General features: G+C 42.4%; 1 protein-coding gene across 5 annotated transcripts in view; it reads right to left on the reverse strand.

Moving 5' to 3' along the window:
* The window catches only part of LOC308139240 (kinase suppressor of Ras 1-like), a 28,023-nt gene extending 19,611 nt beyond the window's left edge, over positions 1–8,412 (reverse strand). For all 5 annotated transcript variants that reach the window (XM_080508608.1, XM_080508604.1, XM_080508607.1 and 2 more), the window contains exon 1: positions 8,135–8,412. In XM_080508608.1, coding sequence (XP_080364734.1) covers positions 8,135–8,344 — 210 coding nt within the window. In that variant the 5' untranslated portion in view covers positions 8,345–8,412. The remainder of the gene's footprint in view (positions 1–8,134) is intronic.
* Between the last annotated feature and the right edge of the window lie 8,574 nt (positions 8,413–16,986).

Consider the following 16,986-nt stretch of genomic DNA (forward strand, 5'->3'; position numbering starts at 1 on the left):
CCGCCGCGCACCTTTCGAGTGCCTGTGCAACAAAGACGAGTGCGCGTCTTTCTCCGCTCATTCAGCCCAACTCCGTGACACATCCACTCGCCGACTGCACGGGAGAGAGAGAGAGAGAGAGAGAAAAACTCTCACGGCGCCATGCTACTCTCAGAAAGTGTGGCCTTGGGATGGTTAAAAGGCTGCTAAAAAAAAAAAACACTTCCAGTGGAGGCCAGAGAGATGAAAGAGTAGAACAAAATAGGAGATAAAATACTCTCCTTGTCGACCCTGACTGAAGCTTTTCAGCTCCAAAACCACACATTAATTATCAGCGCCACGGAGAATATTATCAAATAATAGAGCTGAACGTGTACTGATGAGTAGTTTTCATCAGGCAGGCAATGATTATGCCATAAAGCCAAATGATACCGAGATTAAATCCAGGAAAAAAAGCAACACAACCAATGGAAAAGTTTCAGAAGTTATGCATCAATGCCAATAAACAACTTTCGGTATGAAAACATGAAATAAAAATAGAGACTCCACTTTTTCCAGTGGTTAAAAGCAGCATTTCGTTGACCTATTGACTTTAGTGGATGGTTAGTAAGAGCAGCAGCTCCTTTTATGGGAGAGGCAGGCTGCTTCTTTGGCCATGGATCCCATAACACTGAAAAACATGCATGTATGCAAACTTTCTGACCGAGAAGCATGCATAGACAGAGCGATTCAAGCTGTGTGCAAAAACCTTTCAAAAGCAAAAACACCTGGCCTACATCCTGGATAAGAACATGGAACCAAAACAGGATCTTTATTAGTGCTTCTATTAGTGCACTTTTGTTTCTTATCTCGATATGAAACTGGTGCCACATGCCGCATGTATACCAAGTGGGTGAAACAAGCTAAAGAGATGAATTGTACTTTCAATTGCAGCCAAAACAGAACTCCAGAACAACATAATCGCCCAGATTATTCACCGTGCTCTCATTAGGGAATCTCAATTTAATCCCTCTTGCGATGTGGACCGTTGGGTCAACAGTAGGTGGTCTTTTACTCAAAGTGGCTAACGAGCTCGACTCCTCCTCTACCTCCCAACACACGATCGCAGCTCGGTGACGTCAGGTTACCTAGCAACCCTCTTCTGAGGCGTCAGCAACAATTCAATGGGATTTTCCCCACATGTGAAACGCAGCGCTCAGACACAATACATTTCAACATAGAAATGTCACCGGCGGCTCTCCACTGGACGGTGCGGGGCCAACTTTTCTTTCGTCTGCGATCATAAAGAGGGCAATTCGCCTCACCTGTTAGCATCCTAAATAAATAGGCTGGATAGGATTACACAAGCACACATGTCTCCAAATCCCTCACTGATATCAGCAACGTGTGTGTGTGTGCGTGTGGGGAGCACAGACAAACCGGGATAGATAATGACAGGCCCCCTCACATTTTTATTTTTGGTGCAGAGTGGAGAAAGCAGCATTTGACGTGCAGCCTGGTGAGGGGGGGGGGGGGGGATGGCGTCAGAGCCCACCTGTCAGTGGAGCTAAACAATGCCATGGCAACGGCCTAATGCTGTGAAGAGATGAGTGGCAGGCAGCAGAGAAAGAGAGAGTGAAGGAGGGAGGAGACCCGGCACAGGCCGGCCTGACACAGCAGAGTCGGGGCGCAGATCCCACTGCTTCGATTGTTTTCTCAAGACACTTGCTGACACAGCCACTCTGGTGCACCTGCCAAGGATAGCACGGCCGATCTGAGAGCCGAGCAACGGCGCGCTATCCCAGAAAATGATATTCGCAAAGGGAAGGTCAGAGCGTTCGTCCCGAGCTGAAACGCACACGCGTACAGCATCGCTGGATAACAGCGGTTTTTATGACGGACCAGACACACACATCCTCTCCGGCCCCAGAGAGACACGAGAAACTGCTCAGCCGTGAGTCCTGCACCCACATCGAGTCGACGAACGAAATGAAGGATTCTTGAAAAGGTTTAACGGACATTTGCTCAACGCTCTTAGTATTGGAAAAGTATTCTCACAGAAGTAACACAAATTCAAATGTCCGCAGGCTGATGCATCGCCTTTATACTCACACAGAACCGCACTTGCCCAAACGGAGAAGGAGAAGAAAAACAAAACACTTGCAGCAAACGGGAGTTATGCAGGAGCCGGGTCACAGGGCGGGATCTTTTGAGGGTACATGATTGACAGACTGAAGCATGCCGCTCTTCCTCCTTCATTGTTACGGCCAGAGCAAGTAAATATTAGGCTTGGGGGGGCCGAGGAGGTGGAGGAGGTGAAAGAGGTGTCTCCGACTGTCGGCGCTAATGTAGGCGTGGGTTTGTCTGAGGCTGGTCTTCCTACGCAAGACGGAGAGCGAATGATACTCTTGGCCTTGTCTTGGCGTGTAACTGGAAAACAAAACAAAAAGCATGTGGCCAGCCTGCCCTTTTTTGGAACTAAATAAATAAATAGAAAATACCCTTCAGAAATGACGTCACAATTGAATTGTTAGACTGCTGGTAATCGTCGGCAAAATACAAGGTTTGTCCATAAGTAGTAGATGCAGTCGAAGTGAGATACATCCACATCAACATTATTACATACATCGTAATAACAGAGTACACCAGGGTTGTCAAAGTGTGGGAGGATGAGCTTGACCTCAAATCGTATGGTGCCCCTCAACTCTCATGCAAGTACCGGTAGTCATTTTTTTTTTTGCCAAAGCATAACTCTTCCTGTTCTAGTTATTAATTTTCCTACAGATCTATAATAAATCTTTATTTGTAGTCTGAAACTGCTACACTTGTTTTGGCATTTTAAGCGTTTCTTCTCATAATATTTTCCGTGAAAACCAGAAAACTTCAAATCATTCAATCCCTGGGTATTGTTTTAACCCACAAGGACAATTTTAACCCTTAACAACTATGCTGGATTCTTTAACATTAAAAAGGCAGAGGTAGTACGGCAGACTTCTAAAACACAGGATATAATATTGCTCATCCCGACTCAGTTTAAGAACAGATCATTTGTACATAATTCAGTCCACTCTTACAGCGTAAAGAGAAGGAAAAAAAAATAAATACTGAGTCTGGGTTAGCGTTCGTACAGCGGCTACAGTTGTGTATCCTCTGTACCCTCATGTGAGCGGCGTTCTCCGCCGTCTACTTCCAGACACACAGAGTCACGGATACACACACATACGCGTCCGCGCAGAGCGCTTGTCATGTCATAGGAAGCGGCCCATCGGATTGGCTTTGATACTCCCCTCCCCTTTCCTCCCTTTCCTCCCTCCTCGCACAGGCTCTTTGCGCGTCATTTGATTTTCTTATTTAACAACCAACCCTGAAAATGCGTAGGAAGAAAGATGTCTAAATATAGATGCAGCCACAACAGCTCGCGCCACGAGCGCGCAGCAAACTCTCTCCCAACACCGTGAGACGGAACGAGAGTGACGCTCTGCTTGTTTGCTGATCAGTGCAGGGAGCAGCACTCTCAAAGATAAAGGCTGCAAATTGCTTTCATGGAAGGATTTAAAGCGACGGAGAAGCATCTCTTTTAGGCTGTGTTAAGAAAAGAAAGAGAGAAAGCACAAGTATGCGGATGCTTTTAAATTGAAGCGTCTTGGGTGTTCAAGGTGTGGAGAAATGAGCCCCTCCCTCACAGAGCTTGACCCATATTGTATCTCCATTCTCCTGGACTTCTCTGTGGGCAGCGTAAGCAATAAAACGCATTTTATGTCAGGTGGATGTGATTAGCTTGAAATGTCTGCGAAGTCTTTATATATAGTCTGCAACTGTCGGAGTCGTTCCATTTACTATTTTGCACAAAAGTTCATATAAACTAATGATTTATTTATCACGATTTCTTCTTGACAGTGAAAATGACTGCCCCTGCCCCACACTTTGAAAACCACTGATGGAAATTAACTTTCGTTTAAGGATAAACGCTTCCCCTGCATAGAAAATCAATGTGACAAAGCAAAAGTCTGGACTTTATGAAAAGGCGACGGTAAAAGTAACATCGAGGCGACAACGAGAGGCAGACAGACACAGACTGGACTGAGTGGGATTAACATGTGAAAAGTGAAGTACCAGTTAGCACTCCATTTGAGAGGCCAGTATCATTATCCTCTCACTGGCAAGGCAGAAAAAACACACACATGCACACGCGCACACACACACACACACACACACACACACACACACACACACACACACACACACACACACACACACACACACACACACACACACACACACACACACACACACACACACACACACACACACACACACACACACACTTCAAGTGGAATAATAAAGCTCTCAATGAGAATAAAGTGAGTTCAAGCTGCTGTTGATTGCACTCCAGAGCAATATGGAAGCGATAACCCTTTGCACCATGAGCGAGACAACTGCTGTGACCTCACGCAAGATCGATCAAATTCAGTGCACAGATTTAAAGTTGAATATAGCTTCAGCGCCGAGACGTACGAGTATCTGTGCTTGCCACAGTCCGAACACTTTCTACAGCTTTAACATCAATGGGTCATGCATGCTTTGTGCAATGCCTGACAAAATGTTTCAAATCCAGATCATTAGCCGTAACAGAAGGTAAAAAGTAATTTAAAAATCTATGACTAACTCTTCATTGTGCTGACTTTTAGTATGTGAGGCATGTGGCAAGAGAAAGCGCAGGCAGGCCCAAAAGTGAGAAGTGAAAGTGCACATTTATGGCAAGATGAGGTTTCAAAACAGTGTGCCAGTAAAGACAAAGGAAGTAAGACTGCTGATCGACACAGCTTAGTCCAGCCCATAGCCCTTTCCAGGCAGCTTCACTTGGGAGACTGTTGAAAGAAGCACTGGCCACGCTTTTAATGATGATCAACATCTCTGAGGTTAAGCAGCGACTGATCGAACTCAAACAACATCAAGGCAAACCGGAGGAAGTACTTAAGGGGATTGTAATATTTCGATACAGATTAAGTGCCTGATAAGTGAAATGGGTTGTGATGTACGCCTTGACCAAAAAATACAAGGCAATACAAAAGCATCTGATATGAAACATATGAAGGAATTTACAATGCCAGACGGTAGCAACCTCTTATGAAAATAGAAAAAAAGATTGTTCATGTCCTTAGCCATTCTGTAACTACAGCGCTCATGTGAAAGAAGAGCACTAAACAGTAAATGCTATATCAAAATGTTCTGCTTGGACAGGGACCCCCCCCCCCCCTACTATTTGCTATGGTCTCTCCTTACTGAACCCCCATTCTCACAAACACACAATCGTACAAGCCTCAAAAGTAAAAGCACCAAGCAATTTTTACGCAACTTAAATTCACAAAACTATCATAATATGGTTTTCTTTAGCATGTGCAGATCTAATTCAGATGCCCCCCCCCCCCCCCCCCCCCCGCCATCTCTGGACACCCAACCAACAAAGGTCTGGGACCCCAGGTTTGGGTGCCACAATGATTAAAAACCTTCTTTCAGTTTGCATTAGAGCAAAATACCAACAGGAATCTTTCCCAAATTATTCAGAAGAAGCGAGAACAGCATCACATTAGCAGTTCCATCGAGGTTTAGACGTGACAACAGACACCTCATATAGGCAGCATTTAAACAAGACGGGTGAGATTTCAGAATTAGGGGAAAGCACAGCAATTAAGAGTTTGAAAGCAGTGTTCTTTATTAAAAACGGAGAAAGACCACAAACCAGGAAGATGTGACGAGAGGTCTCGAGGTAACCCCTTCCACTATATCTGCACTGCTGGCTTTCAGAGATATCCACTAATGACGGCCTCATAGGCACCGGAAAGTGACCTCGGAGCAGTTTTCATAGTCCTCAAGACACATGTGAGAGGGACTCGGCCATGTCCATTGTCATGTGGAACAATGCTGGTACAAAACTGTATCCACAAGGCAACATACCTCAGGAAGTACTCTGCCAGATCACATCCTGTTCCACTGACAAGGTACACATGACAGCGGATGAAGAGGAGCAGAAGCAAAATGACTTCACAGTCGAGCACAAACAATCTCAAACCAACTTAGTTTGAACCGATTCATTCATGGCTTTTGATTTTCTTCAGGAGATGCTAAATTTTGACGACCTCCAAAGTGTAACTACGTTTGCACAGAAGCAGTGGAAGTCAGATTGGACTAGACTCGTATGGATCTCTTCAAAATGCCCAAATCCACTCGGTTTCTGGTTTCTATTTCAGTTAATCAGCCACATTTCTTTTTAATTCAATTTAATACCAAGCTTCTTTTCTCGAACTGGTGACAATTTGTTCCCACACGGTGCCTTGTGGACTCGCGCCTGATGTCTGCCAGCAAGCAAGGAAGCAACCAGAATTATTTTGAAGACACTCACATTCTCAAAGCGAATACATTTTTTTTTTTAAAAGATGCATCTCGGAGCCAAAAGACGGCTTTGTCATTTCTCCTTGTTTTAAGGTCTTTGATGCTATCACCACAAACACAAACACAGGTGTTGTTTAAGCAGGTGATATTGTGTAGCTGCCTGCACTGGCAAGGCAAAACAAAGAGGCGAGTACCAAGACTGCACACGCAGTGTAACTTTGTGACTAAACAATATCTCTTACTTCAGTGGCCGAGATTCTCTTGCCATTTCGAAGGTCACTTGAAAACCACTTCATTGTGTGCCTGCGTGGCTGAAACCAAACGCTCGGCACTCTCCGGAACATCGGTTTTTGGGGGCAACAGCGCAATTGTTCACAGGGTGTTTAGGCTATATAGAAATAAAACAGACATGGATAATTGATAGCCTGGAGCCAATCACGACTGAATACTCTTTTTAGCCAAGGTATGAGGCTTAAATAAACCATGAACCAGAAAAACCCATTTATCAGCTATCATGTCTCCGGGATGTCAGTTTCGTCTCGAGCCGACACAATGCTGCGATTATCCAACATTTGAAAGAGCACATTTGTGGGCAGTAAACTCTAAATACTGTGCTGCCTTTTAAAATGTACTGTATCAGCCATTTCTGTCCCCACACCTACCCCCTCCTCCTATCAGCATGCTCAGCTGAGGCCGGCCTGTTGTCTCCTTGTGGCATTGTTACTAAGAACACCAAGCTGTACTTTCCATGACATGATACCTTCAGTCATGTCACTGCTTCAATTTTTACAAAAGACAACATGATACTGTAAACGCTTGAGTCTCGGCTAAACCAGAACCCTTGTGAAGAAGAAGAAGAAAAAGACCTACATCAACATACTGTGCGTATTTATATAAACCAGGAAGCTATATATACAGTGAAATGATAACAAGTCACCTGTTTCTGTAACGGCATAAGAAAAGCATCTCTTTCCTGTTTTAACCTGAATTGCAGGACCACGTTCTTTTTTAAATGCAAAATATGACAAATGCAGTGTGCAACCCTTCTGCATGCTGCAAGTCATGACTTCTCTAATCACACTGCCTGCTATAGTGGGAGATGCTGCTGCCTCACAAAAGCAAAGGCTCTTGCGCGCAAAAAAAAAAAAAAAAAAGGCAATGTCAAGTCATGCCCAAAACGACAGGAGTGGATCTGCATCCAGATGCAGGAGAGCAGCCTGCACATCAGCCTTTTGCGCACGGCCAAGGGGAAAAGCGCGTCGTACCCTACATTTCAGCTCATATTTTTGTCTCGCAGCAGCCCCCTCCTCCTCCTCCTCCCCTCGGCCGCACAGACAACAAGATCCAGAGCTACAGGGACATAAATAATAGCATCAGATTATTGAATGTGTGCCATTAGGCCAGGCTGGATTGAGCTGCACGGTTTGCTGGGGACGAGCCGAAAGGGGCTCCTGGCAAATATAATAAAGAGGTCACGCAAATAGCATGGGCTCCGGCGTGCAGCGCCCACCGATGCCGCCACCGTTTACAAATAACACAGAAGTTGGAAATATTTTTTTCTTTTTTTTAGGGGGGGGGGGGGGGGTCATGTCCACCTCGGTGGTGTATTGTGAGCGACAGAATGTGCTCGCGCGCCTCGCAGCCTGTGTGGCGGCGGACATAAGCGGCTTCATGACTCCGCAATTTGACTATAGACTCGCTTCCCATCGCAGGACGCCACAGCTTTGGCTGTTGTGTTAAAGCGGCTCGTTCTTTCTTTCTTTCTTTCTTTTTTTTTTTTTTTTACCTCCAGAGTGCGTATTTCCTGCTGCGTGAGGTCGTTGGACGCGGCGCATTTGGTCCGTAGCCCCTGTAAACTGGAGATGGAGATATCAATCATATTCTGGATGAGTTCGCATTGATGTAGTGCGGCCATCGCTGCGCCACCGCCGCTATCCCTCCCCGGCTGCTCATCACTCTCGACCATCTTTCCACCGTTCGCAGACACACTATCCATTCCTCAGCATTAGGCACGGCTGTGGAAGGGCTGGAGTCGGACTGTTGGTGGGGAATTCAACATATGCGGCGGTCCGAGCGACGCAGCGACCTATTGTGGAAGTTAGCTGACAAGCAATTGTCCCCAGCAGCTCCCAGTCAGGGTTAAAAAAAAAAAAAAAAAAAAGAGTCTGAGTGCAAAGTCGATATTAGTTCGAGGGGGTTTGTCCCCAGTCCCCCAATAAATAAATATATATATATATATTTTTAGGAGACGGTGAAATTGGTTGTTAAAGAGTCCAAGTGTCCAAAAATGCTGGAGTTGTATTTCAGGTCCGTGCAGCGCTACAGAGGAGCGGATACTGGAGCTTCCACCGACAGCTCCGGCGGAGGCTCACCGTCTGTCAGCTGCTGGGAACATCACGGACCGCGGTGCACGCTGGGAAATGTAGTACAAGCGCTCACCGACGACCCATGCACCGACTCCACTGTGCATCCTCCATATGCTGACCCCCTGCCCTTCATGCTCTATGTAGTGGACACCCCCTGCATGCTTCACCCACCCACCACCCCCTGCATGCTCCATCAACTGACCCCCACCCCCTTCATGCACCATCTACCAACACCCCTGTGCATGCTTCATCAAACGACCCCCCCCCCCCCCCCCCCTCCACCTTCATGCTCTATCTAGTACAGGGGTGTCAAACTCATTTTAGTTGAGGGGCCACATCCACCCTAATCTGACCTCTGGAGGGCCGAACAAGTCAAACGTAACATATTAAACTGCAGATATGGACAAATGTCAAAGTCTTTCCTTCTTTTGATCCTTTTGTAACTGCAAGAATTTGCCAGTCTATTCTGAAATTTACACATTAAAGTTAATCAGATATTATTATATTCGCAAAAATTAAATAAAATTAAAAAAAATTAAAAAAAACCCTCAGTCACCTGTATCTGGATATCATATTTTTTATTCAGGATTAAAACAATTTGTCATCATCTGGAAATTGTTTGGAGTTTACGTGTCTAAAGTATCATTTCACATAAATTGGACACCTTTATTGTGAAAGGTGTTGTGTTATGTGACCTCCACAGATGCATTAATTAATTCTGACCAAGGGCGGTTTTGAATGTCATTTTTGCCAATCTCGTGTTCTTAGATCAGCCTCTGTCAGTATTCATATTTATACTTAAAAAAAATTTTTAAAAATCACATGGCGGGCCGGATTAGATCCTCTGGCGGGCCGCTTCTGGCCCCCGGGCCGCATGTTTGACACCCCTGATCTAGTACATGAAAAAAGATCTATATTTTCACAAAACCAAATATTTACAACTGAAAACGACAATCTAAACATAAAATACATTTTAATGATACATTCTGGTCCAAAATACAAATGTTCCAAAATAAACAACCCCGCTTTATGGGATCCATAGCCAACAAATAGCATAAATTCCATTCTTGGTTAATAATATATCAGCAAGTGGTAAAAGTCTGATATATTTAATCTAAAGATCAGAGGGTAGGTTTGGAAAGAGGGCTTGGATTATTTTAATTTGCATAATAAAGCTTCTATGTTGTAGATATTAAAAGAAATGGTCAGGTCCTTAATTCTTCACAAATCATAGTATTTAAATTTTGAAAATTTAGATCCTCAATTGTTTTAAACCCATTTGTGTTCCATAGTATAGACGCAGCATCAATTGAGATAGGGAATTTGGTTCTTCTAATATTCTTTGGGATTGCACCATATTTTGAACATATCCTTCACAATTAGATTTTAGTTTGTTTCTGTGATCTTCTCATTGTGTCAGAGTTCATAGTTCATTCATAGTTAATGAATCAAGAGAGTATGAGTGTGTGTCTCTCTGTGTTTCCCCTATAATGGACAAGCTACCAGTTCAGAGTGAACCCTGCCATCCCTCATCGGGTTTGGCTTCAGTGGTATGAACCTGTAGCGAAGATTGATAGATATTCAAAGCAAGCCTCCTCTATATGGATGGAAAATTCAGTTATATAACTAAATAATGTATCTCTAAAACAATCCTAGTATAGCACTTTAACCAATTCAAGGTCACGAGCACCAGTCCTGACCAACAAGGCAGAATGAAGGCAGTTTTACACCCTGGAACGGTCGCCAGTCCATCACAGAGCGGTCACGGAGAGACTGAACAATACAAAACGTTCCCGTGATGAGACGTGATTGAGAACCAGTAGAACACAAACCAAAGACAGATTCATAAAGGCTTCTGAAAGGATACTCAATATGCTTTAATTATGCCCAAATCTGGTACAAAGAACACCCCTTCGGTATCAAGAATTAAATTAAAACAACTAAATAGGAAATCACTTTGTAGTTCCAATGTCTTAAAAAAGTTTAATTAGACATTATTGGCTGCCTGTACTGTGTTCTAAGTACTATAGATCAATTTCATTACATGCAACCAAGTACCCTATAGTACTCAAATTAAAACAGGTTTAATAGCACCCTGAAAAGCAATGCAAATTATACTACCCCCCCGCCATGACACACCAGGACACTTTTAAAAAGAAGAGCAAAGTATCATCTTATTCTAATTAATTCCATTTGTTTTCAAATACTTGTTAAACCTTCATTATCTGCAACTGTCATAACTGTTGTGGTTTTACAATATTCTGTATTTTATTTAACCTCAGGCAAGGTTTCCACATCCTGGTGCTTTTAATGTTCCCTCTGATTGATTCAAATAAGTTGTTTTCAGGGCTTCACACAAGTCAGATGGGAACCTTTTCATTTGACGTGTTCTCCTGCAGCATGCAGAGCAGGTTTGCCAAGGTTTGAGAAACATAATATGGAGGTGTTCAGTCGGGAGTTAAGTCAGGTATTTTTTTTTTTTTAAAAGCATATCAACATGTTAAAGTATCGTCTCCTACAGTAACATTTGGGCTTCCTTGAACGGAACCATAATGCATGTAGTCGTTCTCTTTTGTTGATTTTTTTTTTTTTTTTTTTTTGCAAATATGAGACAATAATAAAGAATTAAAAGGCATATTGCGTCACAACAAAGCGGGTTAAGAAGTGAAATATACACAATTGTGGGAAATTCCTACAAAGATTTGCTAACTATTGCCTTGCCTTGTAAGGCACAGCAGCACAGTGGGAAGGCGGGGAGAGCAAATCCAAGAGTAATCACCACCTTTCACCTCACTTGCAGCACCATGCACTGTCATTACTCCTGCGCCGAGCAAAACCGATGCACCATGAGGTCAACAAGGGTACAGATGTTCAGCACTATAATTAACAGACTGCAGGTAGTTAATGCAGGGTCGGATACAAAGAAATGCAGTGTGGCATTTGAGATGGCTGACATTTAATATTTATCCAATAATGTGTTCTTGTGTGGAACCGCCATTTCAGGGCTGGCACTTCCACTTCAAACACAGTCAGGATCACACAAGTCTCTGGCTCATCCGTAGTGCAAAGACTGAAGACATCTGACTGAGAATTTTAGAAACTATTTTGGATTTGCTTTATATGATACACACACACACAGTGTTTGCATGGAAATCTGTAGATTCCACTGTAACCTCTATCATATAGCTTCCCGAAATATGGAGGCTGTTAAAAAGGGCCCCAAAAATACCATGTAGAATGGGTACTTTTTGATCTTTTTATAGCCAATACATTTATTATTTTAAGCTAGAAAGTAAAATACATATTATTACGAATGCAAGGGACTGCAGTTAAAAAGTGAGATACATTGAGTCGTCTTTTAGAAGACTACTTGGCGTAATGTTCCGTGTTGATCTGAGCTGCTTTTCGCTGTGTTTTCTTTTTTTCTCAGAGGGCAGCAAGATTAGAGATTTGGATGTTCGTGTTTGTTCTGTAGATATCAACTGAACAAGTACAATGAGTACATTTAGGGAAATACTTGTGGCCGAGTAAACATTTGCAGTTCTTTCTTGAGACGGAAAAATTAGATTTTAACGTTCCTTTCTGGTATTTGCATTCTAAAAGCCACGATAGTGTGCAGAACAACTTTGGGCTTTAACAAGTCGCTACAGCATTTCACGGCTGCAGTAAGTGATCTGTTTTCTCATCAGGTATATTACATGCAAAGGGGCTGGCAGGAATCTGCAGGTTCAACAACCACCAAACTGCGATCAGAGCACATTGCGGCAATGAGGGTGCGATGTTCCTTCCTTTAATATATCCTGATTATACAATGGAACGTGAGTCACTTTTCATGGAGCCCCGTGTTCCTCCTCTCCATCTGTCTATCTCGCTCCTCTGATCGCAGGCGAAACTGTGCTGTGTCTCACAAGGGCCTGGAAAAGACACCAATACAAGCAGCAAACCCCCCCCCCCCTCGCCCAGTTTCATTCAGTCGGTGTGAAAATGGGGACGAGGATCCCCATTCGGGGTGCAGGACCCAGTCACCTGAACCTGCGGCAAAAGTGATCCTCTCTTGTGGGATTCTATTTGAAAATCTCACAATCTCACAATCTCACAAGTGCAGTTTAACAGCTTTGCAGCGATGGAACGAGACCAGCACAGAGTTTCGTAGACTATTGTTGTAACCGCTTTGTAAATTCGGCTCTGCTGTGTTAACAGCACAGATTTGATGGTGACATGCCAGCACGACACTCTTTGCCTTCAAAATCAAGTCCTCAAGCTGCAACCGAGAGAGAGGCCAACGTAAAGGGAGACTTCCACGGGGATTTGTTCATCGTTTAGAGAAAACGCACAGTCAAAAGTAATTATCAAACACAAAACCCGAAGAAATGTTAGCAAATGTGATGGTGCATTGATATAATCACTATATAATTACTTTTTTATACCACATGTAGCACAGCAATGGCTGATATAAGTGAGTGAATATCACTGCATACTAACACAAGTCACTGCAACAAATGCCACTGTATCTTTGGACAAATACTTCTGCATATCTAATGGAAACATTTGAGGGCCTCACCATTTGTTCTTCCTCCCCCCCTGTGTTCTCTCTTTGTGCTGCAGTTCTTTCCAAGACTTCATTTTCCTCCTAAGTGGTATCTAAAAAAAACAAATAAATAAAGAAGCCTGACCTCTGCTGAAAACACTGCACATTACGCAAGCAAACCCCGAAGACTTCGACGTATCACAAAAAGAGAAAGGGAATAAAGCGGAGCAATAAGACAAGATCAGGTTGTAAACAGCTCACAGACACGTCTCACATAGCTGAGGACAGCGTGATCCCTCCCCGGCCTCATGGTCACTTAAGCCGTTTAAACTGTTGTACAATTGGACAGCCAAGACACTACATAGCGTGGAGCTCACGGCTCCAGATTAAATTAGAAGGGCGGACAATCTGATTCCATCTTCTTTGCTGGCCGGGATTGCCAGGAGGCATCGCTTCAGGTCTCGGGAGGTTGAGCCTCAACGGGGACGTCTGACACGCCTTGCAGCCTTTTGGCTCGTTCGGTTTGAGTGTTGGAGCTGCAGATGATCACTGCCCTCTGTAGATAAATGCTCTTGATTCAGGTCTGGACTTTTGTATTTTTGAGATAAATACAATAAACATGTATGAGGAATAAATTGCATACACATATACTAATAGCAGGACCTTTCCATCAATAATCCGGTGTCAAATCATATTTATTGCGTGGCTTGCTACCCACAGTCCAAATACATAAACATATATGGGGAGTTTATGTGCGATGAGGTGCATGTTGTAAATATCTGAAATCTCTCACATCTTATCAGCATCAGTAATGATGCTTCGTGTGAAAATGTACTTGCAATTTTAGAACAATTCTAGCAATTATGCCAAGAGGATTGATTTTCTTTAAAAAAAAACAAACAAACGACTTAGTATGTGATTCAGGAAATGCCCCATATATAACATCAGCAAGTCGTTGAGGTGAGTTGAGTAAGGTCCCCATTCAGAACAGAGTGACAACATCACCTATTTCTGTAGCAATTCAATAGGAAACGGTGTTTCTGACAGTTTGTAATGAACGTACCGTAGCATTAATTCAAGATTAAAAACCACCGTCTTTGGCAGTAAGACATAACTAACATTTAACATCTCTGTGTCATTCGCTGTTTGCTTTGCCTCCAACCAAAACCGTTGTCTTAACGATGACTGTTTCACTAAAACCCTGTTTACTGAAGGAGGAGCAGACCGTTGATCTTGAACCGACTCAGCTCACCTGACAGCAAGAAGAAAAGAGACCCAACTGTGCATAACGCGCGCATCTGCAGCACTCCTGAGGAAATCCTGTTCCTAAATAAACAGCAGTGTCGCTCCAGAAGAGCTTTCTGCATCGGCATAATTCATATCAGCTGTTTTGTTGCTACGTCTGCTTGTGTCATTTCTTTATCATAATGATTATTGTGTGTTTTTAAGACGACATGATCTTTAAAACTTGTGCAGTCGACACATATTTCTCTGCTTCTCCTTTAGGGATTTTTTTTAAAATAATGAATATGAAAAATTTCTCCCAAAATGTACCCCAAAAATACATATATAACGTTGGACCATACAGGAGAAGGTAAATCCATATAAAACTTTCAAGGAATTGAAGAAATAGGAGACAAGAAGCAAACCAGTGGTGAGTTATAACAATCAAATGTGTGTAGATAACACCATCTGCTGGACAAGTGCAGGCACCATCACGCCTCATTCAACCTTCAGTGCAATCCGAGTATCGAGTATAGAGAGGTGAGAGCAAAACTCATTTAAAGCTCATTTGAGCTGGACAGCAGTCACTCTGGGCTCAATAACCTAAAATAAGTTGTGTGCTGACAGATGAACATATGTTGCGCTCCAAGTCTTTTATGAGAAGTTTGCAGCTCAATATCTGAGGGGGTGGACCCGTACAGAGGATGTTCATGATCACAACTGTAGGAGCAGCAGCTGCCCTGGGGGCTCAGTACTTTGATTAACAGTGCAGGGCAGAAGTGAAGGGTGAGGGCACATCACCAGTGAGTGAGATCACAGAGGACTGAGTGGACCTATTCAGAGCGAGCACGGGACGACAGCTGCTCTGGATCCAGAGATGCATTTATAATCTCAAAGAACACACTTTGTCGTCTTTGGTCATTCTTTTAAGGCAGTAGACTACAGATATTTGAATTGAAAAATAAGTTAGTTCTTTGAATGGCATCCTTCTTCTGTAGCATCTCAGTTACATTCTTCATTATAAAACCATATAAGCCTAATGACAGTGATGAATTTTTTTTAAATGGTCTATTCCAGTGATATCCACTTTTGCATCGAGGCAGGAAACCGAAAAACTGTTCAAGCTTTGAAATTAACTTTAAGTGTGTGCAAGATAAAGATCTTCAAATATTTTGTAATTCTTACATGGAAGGTTACATTTTTTTTTTTTTTAAACCATCCAGTTAACCGCTGTCAGACTAAAGGACAACCAGATTCTCACTGGTTAAGAGGGATTAACTAATTAAAATAACTATATAAAAATGAGACATTGATACAAGTTTCAAACATTCAATTAAATGTTTTTCTTGGTACAGGAAAGCATGTGAACCTTTTGGCACCATGTTTTGTTTTTGCCTCCATTGGCTATAAAATACGATTGAACACAATGTGCTTCACCATTATATTTCTTATTACTGTAAGTATAAATAAATACTGCTTTTAAAGAAATCCACCTTCTACTAGGGTTTTCAGTTGCAGTTTCAAATATAGCTATACATAAACCATAAACCTACAAACTAGGACGAGCTGCACTGCTGTGTGGCACTGTTGTTGAGTATAGGTGATGAAAATATCTATTTGACAAAACCCCAAAAGTACTACAATCTGAAGATAAATAATACATTTTAACACTCGAAAAACTTCTCTGCTGTTCCATCAAGCATGTTTTTACAAAGTCGCCCTAAAGCCAATGCTCGTTTGCATTTTTGCAATTAGTGCTGCATCGTGTCAGTTAATCTAAAAAAAAAAAAAAATCCATAGATGTAAACAAAACTGAGCTCAAGTTGCAGATCTGGTTTGAAATCTTGCATGCAAGTTTGATGGCCGTCGTCCCGACACTGAACAACACTTCATACATAACCACATTTGATAGTTTTCTTTTATTTAGACAACCCAAATAAAAGGCACATAACATTGCGCATGTTTATGTAATAATTTGACAAACATACATTTAAAAAAAATGTAGGAATGTTTTGACCTTTCTGCTAATCAGAAAGCCTAGCCTCTCATATATACAAAATTATCAATGTTAATGTTCTAATACAAAAGATTTATAAAAAAGGTTATCTTATCTTTCACATCTATCGTGACTACCATATCCTTGGAACTAAAATAGTTTTGTACAAAGATATACATTCAACTGCTCTCACAAGGGATCTGGAATTTCCAATTAAACAGTTTTCCTTAAAAATAAAGAGATGTTCAATTCCACAAGAAAGATTCAGTTCATCACATTATTGTTTCAAATTTGGCAATCAGGCTATTATAGTGTATCTACTTAAATGCATAAAAACAAAAAAATAAAATCTACACTAGTATTCTGTTTAAAATGAAACTCGGAGGAAAATAAAAAGACAAACATGCATATTGCATTTTTTTCAGTATTAAAACTGAATCAACTCAAGAAGAGCTGCAACACTGCTGAGATAACATGGCATTCATTAAAAAATAGTTAATGTTCAACAGCTACAGTGTTCGGGG

This window comes from Blennius ocellaris (assembly GCF_963422515.1).
Source record: "Blennius ocellaris genome assembly, chromosome: 14".
NCBI lineage: Eukaryota > Metazoa > Chordata > Actinopteri > Blenniiformes > Blenniidae > Blennius > Blennius ocellaris.